Below are 8,690 nucleotides of genomic sequence, written 5' to 3' on the forward strand. Positions count from 1 at the left end.
ACTTTATAATTGTTCCAAATCTTATTTGGGAAGCTATCATTTCATTGGACCAATTTTCCTCCAAGAATTTTTGACACAATTCATCCAATTAGAGAATTTTCTAAATACAGCTAGTATACATGCACATCCAAGAAGGGTGTTAAAGTAATTTTAACCAACTGTCACTTTTAAGTAGTATTGATGAGGGCTCTGTTGACTGTTTCTAGTATTCCGGAGACTGAACCTGAATTTACTAGAAATTGGTTGATTCTATTTGCAATGAAATAGTATTTCAGGGATTAAAGGCCAAAAGCCTCAAACTAGTTAACTTTTTCTTTTTTCTTTTTAAAATTTTTTTTGTAATATTATTTTATTAAATTAGAAAATAATGATAAAGCAGATTTTTAACCCCAAACTATGAATAAGTTTATTCTGTTTTTAAATGCAGCGCAATTTTTCCACATTCTGAAATAGGAGAAAAAATTCCCGCTTTATTGTTCCCTTCTATCGGTTTCATTTCAATGGGGACGCCACAATTCTCAAACCCTAACTCCATTACTCCAACTCCCCTTAGCTATAGCTCAGCCCAAATTGTTCGAAGATTATGAGTATTGATCCTGACTACATACATAATATGGAGGTAATGGCAGGCCACGCAATTGAACTGCTGCCAACATCCGATCGCGATGACGAGGAGCAGGATGGAGATGACGCGGCCGGAATTACCATTACGACGCCGGCTCACTTGATCAACGACAATCATGGGGACGAAGTTGTGATTGTTGACGATACGGCCTCTGAGGATGGCGGTGATGATGCTGCAGAGCCTGAACGTGAATGCAGCAGTCCGGAGAAGGGCGTCAGTTGCAATAAAGGGGTTTCGACGGCGTTGGTAAAGGGTGATGGTGATGATGATGGATTGTTGGGAGAGTTCAATAGGGGCGAAATTGATGGCCTCTTTTGCCCCATTTGCCTTGAGGCTTGGACCTCTGGTGGAGACCACCATGCCTGGTAATTACTCGTTGTTTTTGTTGATCTCATCTTTAATTGTAAAAAGCGAATTTTCTTGTTCACCTTTATGTTCATCTTGCTGAGTATGTAGTTGTTTGCCATGTGGGCACATATATGGGTTATCGTGCATCAAGAAATGGTTGGGTCGTCAAGGCTCGCACAAGGTGCTTTCAGTTTCGTTTGCATACATCAACATATCCATACTGTAAATTCTTTGCTGATTGTGTATTTCTGTGTTGTAGTGTCCGCATTGTAAAACGAAATGCAGGATAAAGGACATTAGGCTTCTTTATGCAACTCGGCTTGTTGCTATTGATGAACATCTTCAAAAGGTGCCATTTAGAGAAAAAAAATTTATTGTTATATTTGGGGTTGGTTGATTTTGGTTGTGACTTGTCTTTTATTCAATCTCCGCAGAGAGTAATATCATTTGAAGCAAAATGTTCGTCCCTTGAGAAAAAGGTGAGAAAGGAAATTGAAGAAACAGTCTTCATAAACCACTTCACACTCTACTTGAAATTTTACTTTTATAACAAAATGGCTCTACAAAAGCAGCAACCTTGGATTCCTGCTTATTTTTTGCTGCTACTAGTTCCTTAATATACTACTAAATTAATTTATGTTGAAGAGTATTCTTCACTAATGCTGACCAGTTAAAGAAAAATTCTGTTTTTGTGACATTGGGGCAATATTTTGTTTATTTCGTTGTTTGTGTTAGACTCATTTAATGTTGTCGTTAGATGTATTAATTATGTATATGGATTATGGTGGTTATTGAACAGAAAATCCAACTTTAAATCCACTTTGAGTATTTGTTGTCACTGATGCATTAACCTAACTGATGCCACCCTTGTAAAACTCAGTATTAATACACATCTATGTTCCATATTGTGCAGACTCATGGTTATCTAAGAGGAGTTCAACTATATGGAATTTATTTGTTTAGAAAATTGGCAGTTTGTCCTAATACTAATTATATAATGCTCCTTACCTGTCCTCAAAACTTTGTAGAGTGCTGACTGGGGCAAAAAGGAAATAGAATGGAAGAAGAGAGAAGCTGGTCTGCGAAAGGAAGTGCAATATCTCAAAGAGGTGTGTACATGCATATGTTATTAGCACTATTTTATTGTATTCACACCAGGTTCGGTTATAGGATGCTGAAACAAACATTTACACGGATTGCTTGATATGAGGCCTTTTACTACATTAGCTTTTTGTTATCACTTTGCTTCTGTCCAAGCATTAGTAGCATTACTGACGTTTTGTACTTGTGAAATTATGGTCTTCTAGAGGACTTCTGACTTAGAGGATCTTTTGGAAGATATGGAACGCAGGGCATCTGGGTCATCTGCATCACATTCGAATTATCCAAGAGGTTTGAATGGTTGTAGCTTTACATCATATAGTTTGGTAGTTAGATAATTAATCTATCTGTTTTAGGTTCCTATTCCTGTATAGATCATCTTTCTGTTGTTTACCTGCAGGAGTTGATTCCATCCCTAGTTTCCACAGTGGAGGATCTCATAAATTTGAAATGCAGGTTTTAATTCTTGATTGAATTTTATGGTTTTGCAATTTAGTCTAATTTTAATGGGGGAGAACATGTCTAACTTATGCTCTAAAATGCGATGAACTTCAGTGTCTTTTACGTTTCAACTAATTGGTTTCACATCGATGTGCATTGAAGACATTTATATTTTACAAGAGAAGTAACAAATTGTAATGCTTGATGTATATGATCTGAAGACAAATCACTGTAATATCAAAGTCCAATGCAGAAGTTAATTGGGGACAAATATTTGATTATATTTTCTAATATCAACAGATAGAAAAATGATTGGAGACAAATCACTGTAATATCTTTATGTTCTTTATTATTACCTCCTCTATGGTTTTTGTGAAGATTTAACTTTACCACTCATCCTAGCAACACTAATTGCATTTATTAATTTTGGAATAATGGTTTGTTGATACTTTCAGATGGACATTCAGATACAAGGTGCCCGCCTCTTTGGTGTAGATTCTTCCAATAAAATTTTATTATTTGCTCGAAGGCTTTCAGGAATGGGGGGAGGCAATGTGCTGACCAAAGTAAAGTTGCTTTCATGGTCTTCTGGATAATGAATATGTACTCTTTAATGTTTTGTCTACCTGTTATGATGCTTTCTTATGCGAACATACTACACTATAGGTAGTTTGTAATGCTTTTCAGTTTTCACATTATTTGGATGTATCAGTATCTTATGCTCGGTTAGTATATCTGTGTAACTCAGTTTTGGGTTTTAATAGGTGAGCTTGATTTCTGACCAAGAAAGGGAGGACATTCATCTTGCTGAGACCACCAAAGCTGTTAAGGATCTAAAGGTTTCCCCTCATGGTGGACTTGTGCTGTTAGCATCCCTAGGAAAGAAACTATCAGTTCTTAGGTATATTCATTTTCCTCTCTGATATCATATTTAGCAATTCTTAGAAGTGGTCATCACTGATTATGTTTCTTTTTGTTATTGATGTTTCAGCACGCAAAGCAACAACACTGTAATTACGTATGATCTACCGGTAACTCACTTTTCCTATGAGTCAGATTTAAGTTCTGATGCTTCTTGGATGTCTGATATCCGTGTAGCATGTTTTCATTTATTTATTTCTTGTGGTAAGTATAGCTTTGATGATCAAGTAAGACAATAATATGAAATCAGTAGTAGGCCAGGATGAAATGAGTAAAAATTTTAAATTATCTAAAGTATCCTTTCTGGGGAAGCCTGCTATTGGGTGCACTATTTTTTATTGAAGCCTCAAAGCCTCAGATATGATAACATTATTTTTATTTTTTGCATTATTTGCTTACTTTGTCTAAAGTATATATAATATTCTTTATGTATTTGTTAAGTTTGTGGATTTAAATTTGATGTGTTTATATCTTCAGGCTTCTGCCTGGTCATGCTCTTGGGATATTTGCAACTCACATTATTTATACGCAGGCTTGCAGGTACTGCTACATCTGTCTTGATTAGTTATATCATTAGTTTGTGGTCTAATATGTAACTATAAAATTGCTGCAGAATGGCACAGTTTTACAGTTTGACATGCGTCAGACTGCGAAACATGTAGGATCCTTAACTGGATTGTCAGACAAGTTAGTTCATACAATGCATTCTCTTCAGTCCGATTCATCTTGCGGTTCTGGTGGCAGAAGTATCCTAACTGCATCCGCACTTGGCTTATGCCAATTGAACTTTGGTGGGAGTGAAGAAGGGTATGCTTTCTGAGCTTATGTCTTTATTAATGATAATGACATAACAAAATGCAGTTTGGGAGAAAAAGAGTTTGTTATGAAGATTAACAAGGTGTAATATACTTTATCAGCTTAACTGTACAATGTAGATACATATTTGCTCGGTTTTACTCTTCCTTGGCAGCCAAATAACCTTTATCTGAAAATGAATAAATTTTGCTTGTATGGATCCACTAACCCCTTATCTTGGTTCCAGATCTTATCTGATTCCTGAATCAGATAAGGAAGGAGTTTGTGTATCTCTTGCTTGTTCCAACTACAGTGATTATATCACAGCCTCATTTCGTCCAAAAATCGAGGTACCTTGGGAGATGGGAGTTTCTCAACCGGTGCTTAATGCAGCGGGGCAAGCAATAATGGGAAATCATATCGTCTACACAAAAATGGGTGCAGCATACCAAAAGGTGGGAGCAAGCTATGGCAATGTGAGTGATATCAGAATGCCGATTAGATGTGCAGTTGTGGACAGGGTTTACCAGAATCCTGTTTTTGCTTGTGTGGATGAACTGAGGTCTGAAGTTGTAATTCAAGAGTTACCATCTCTAATGGTTTTGGAGCGTCTTAAACCACAAGATACCCCTATTTATGATGTCAAGTATAGCAGCATATCAAGTTCTGGACTAGTTGGCTGCTTGAGTGACAACTCCTTTCGCCTATATTCTGCCCGCCTCCTCCTCTACCCCTAGTTTTTTTGTGATCTTATTTTTGTGTTAAATTAGGTTCTGTAAATGTTTGAGGATTTATGATGTTAGCCTTATTACTCAAGTATTCGGTTACTTAGGAAAGTTGACAAACTGCACCAATGTTAAAGATTTTATGATTTATGATAACACTACTTCTCAATGATTTCAAATAAAATTTTAGTCCGGACATGTTTTTAGGTTGTGTATGTGTATCTAGTCAATCATACTTGTACAAATATTACAAAACTAGCTCTCCCAAAGTTCATAGCAATTTCCATACAACTATCGCTCTATACTAATATTTGCACTCCCAAAGTTCTTGCTAGCTCTAATCTATGAAAAATACACTAAACCTCAGCAAGCAAAATAGAATAAATCTCAATATTGGCCACAAATTTGTCTCCAATTACTTGCATCATTTGTAATAAGTCCTCCGCCATAGGCACGGTCAGATGTCTGCTATGGGGAAGCATCCATATACAACTTTAGAACTCCCAGTAAATGTGGCCTCTTCGTGATCACCACCAGGAGCTGCCAACCTAACATCATGAATATTCCTAGCCGTGATAATGGTTGGTCCTCTCTCTCTTTCTCAGACTTATGGTTGGTCCCGAAATAGACTTCCAGTTTTAGCAATATTGGTTGGTCCTGAAAAACACCAATCTTAGCAAATAATTTTGCTGTCACAAAGAGTGGTATCAATTCCGCAACAAAAACTAGTCAACTTTTTTATCAATTTTCCTTTTTGGCTCCTAATTTAATGATTAAATATTATGGAGCGTCATATGCTTTTTCCAGACAATCATTATTGAAAAGTTTAATTGCATTATTGGATCAGCAAAGACATAAATAGTTACTCGTCCAAAAGTATGATGGGCTGCTAGAATGATTTCTTCTTGTCAGTTTTTGAGTTCGAGAAACTGCATGCTCTAGGCTCCGGCGCTCCGCAAGGGGCGAGGCCTAAGTTTTACAGAAATTACCTTCAAGTCTAAATAAAAAAAAATTAAAAAAAATCAGCGGCAAACTACCAAGTTATAAGCAAAAGTATCAGTAGCAAGTTGATTACCCACAAGCAAAAAAAAAAACAAGTCACAACAATGTGAGGGATAATACATCAATGGAAATCAACACCAAAGACTAGTGAAACACAACATTAGAAGGCACCAGTAAAAATAATAATCCACCCACCACGTTGCGAGCTGGATCATCGCATTGAGCTCGCTGGAACCTGATGTCGTAAAAATTTTAATCATATGTCCCGATGTGAAAGGAAATTCCAACCACCAACCTCTCATCCCAATTCCGAAACACCAGAATTCATTTCTTCTCAAACTCCCAATTGAAATGAAGTTATGGAATGCAACCACATTGTGGATGTCTGGTACATGATATAATTATATTAATTAGGGAATTGGATCATTTTTATTTTTTGTTAGTAGTTCTATAATATTATATCATCAATTTTAGTCGTCAAAATCCATTACATTGTCAATTTTAATGATTACGACGAAGCGACATACAAATAATTAATTTATAGTACAATATTGAACACACATAAATTTTACTATAATTTTGAAAAAAATATATTTTAATTTTTTTTATCTCAGAAAAGAAGTATTCTAAATTTATAAATCATCCACAAAATGTAATCAGAGTATTATAATTATAATATATTAATATATATACTAACGTACTTCCTCCGTCCCACAAGAATATGCACTTTTGATTTGACACGAGTTTTAATACACGATTGATAAAGTAAGAGAGAAGTAGAAAGAAAAAGTAATTAAAGTATTGTTAGTGGAGAATGAGTCTCACCTCATTAGAGAGAAAAGAGTTTTCAAATTTAGAATGTAAGACGGACTAAAAAGAAAACAGTGCATATTCTTGTGTGATGGGGGAATATCAAATTAGTGGTTTAGATCCAACTCCACACATTATTTAATATTTTTCAAATTATAATATCCTTACTAAAATACAATCAATTTGGGAACTGTGGCTCAGACGAAAAGTGAGGGAATGCATAGGTTCGTCACTAACTATCCAAAAACAGAAAGAAAAAAAAAGAGAAAACAAGAAGCAGAAAAAACTAAATAAAGTGACTATAATTGGAAGAAGACGAAGAAGAATGTAGAAAATAAATAAAGTGACAATAATTGGCGATAATGGGATTCCCTAGTTATATATGTGTCTGTCTCCTGAAGGCGAAGGCTTACCGATTTATGTTTGATTAACAATTGTCTTTCAATTCTCTAAATGAATTGTCATTTGATAATTAATTTTCAACTAACTAATTATGATACAAAGACAAATAACGATTAGATGCCTCACGTAGTCTAAAACAGTACATTGGCCAAACTGAAAATAGTTAAAATTAAATATACTAACGTGTACGTTTTTCCTTTTTATTTAAATTATCAAGTAAATTTAATTGGCTGATTGCATATAATTTATATTTATGCTAACACTCCAATTTCGAATTGTAATTAGTAACAAACATTATCCAGCATAGATTTTTAAATTTAACTAGAAATGACACTACTACTACCACCACCACCACTAAAACTAAAACTAATAAAAAATGCAACAAACTTGAAAATCAGTTCATCAGTTGGAAATGGCACCCTAATTACACGAGTGAAGAATACCAAGTTATATATGGATGGATTTATTTGACATGTAACCCATAATTTATTTAATTCACATATTTGATATTTAGAGATGGTGATGGTTGTCGTGGCAGCAGCACCACCACCCATACATGTGTCTATCAAATTGTCATTGATCACTCCCCTTCCACATCATGACATCAATGAGTATGTTTTTATAAACTCTGTATGTTAGTATATATATGCGTTATTGAATAATTATTTGGGAGTAGTATATACATACAGAGAAAATATGAAAAATAACGTTGATTTTAACTTTCCGCAGCTAGAAATATATATACAAACAAAAATTTGACATATCAGGAAGACAAACACTGAAAAAAGATCTTGCTTTATTTGAGAATTGACAATTGAATATACTCAACTCGATGCGAAAATAGCGTATTATATAATACCACTTGCCTCACTCATTTTCTTGTTATCGCATCTCACCCACTCTCGTATTGAATTTCAATGTTTTTTCAAAATTAAATAATTACACAACATATATTAACCTCCTTCCACTACTAAAAACTGGAGTCTTTTTTTTTAAGAAAAAAACTGAAGTGTTAGTTACACATCACTTGTGACGCATAATCATAATTAGCTGTGTGTAGGAAATCCATCAGGCATTTTTTACTATTTCGAACATCAAATTTATTCATGCGCGTGGTAAAATATTGGGCAAATTGCTAGAAAAAACACAAAGTTTGGTTAGTTTCTGGTTAGTCTTATTCATACTTTAGAAATGGTTGATTATAGATTTTTTCAATTATTCCATGAGGAAAAATTTTGGCATGCTATCTACATATCTAGATTTATTGACGTGGCACACACATTTGAAAAATTAAAGATCAATTGACTAGGTGTTTTTAACGACATATCATAACTTTCATATTTTTTTCAATTGTCCTATGACGAAATTTTTTTACATGCTACGTAGTTGAATTTATTGACGTTGCGCGTACATGTGAAATTATTAAAGGCGTGGCTGACCAGTTGTATTAAACGATGCCGTTTAAGTAGTCGAAGGTTTTGTCCATACAGTATTTTCCGTGATTCACATTATACACATAA

General features: G+C 34.6%; 1 protein-coding gene across 1 annotated transcript; it reads left to right on the forward strand.

The window, feature by feature from the left end:
* The first annotated feature begins 438 nt into the window (after window positions 1–438).
* On the forward strand, window positions 439–5,140 carry LOC121748181 (E3 ubiquitin-protein ligase RFWD3-like). Its single transcript, XM_042142408.1, has 13 exons — window positions 439–990; window positions 1,082–1,154; window positions 1,233–1,322; window positions 1,408–1,452; window positions 2,002–2,082; window positions 2,281–2,365; window positions 2,475–2,530; window positions 2,971–3,081; window positions 3,280–3,416; window positions 3,507–3,546; window positions 3,914–3,976; window positions 4,050–4,243; window positions 4,479–5,140. Exons 1-13 carry the CDS (start codon window positions 584–586, stop codon window positions 4,966–4,968), a joined length of 1,872 nt encoding a protein of 623 aa, XP_041998342.1. The 5' UTR covers window positions 439–583; the 3' UTR covers window positions 4,969–5,140.
* Window positions 5,141–8,690: the final 3,550 nt, after the last annotated feature.

This window comes from Salvia splendens, chromosome 1, assembly GCF_004379255.2.
Source record: "Salvia splendens isolate huo1 chromosome 1, SspV2, whole genome shotgun sequence".
Classification (NCBI taxonomy): Eukaryota; Viridiplantae; Streptophyta; class Magnoliopsida; order Lamiales; family Lamiaceae; genus Salvia; species Salvia splendens.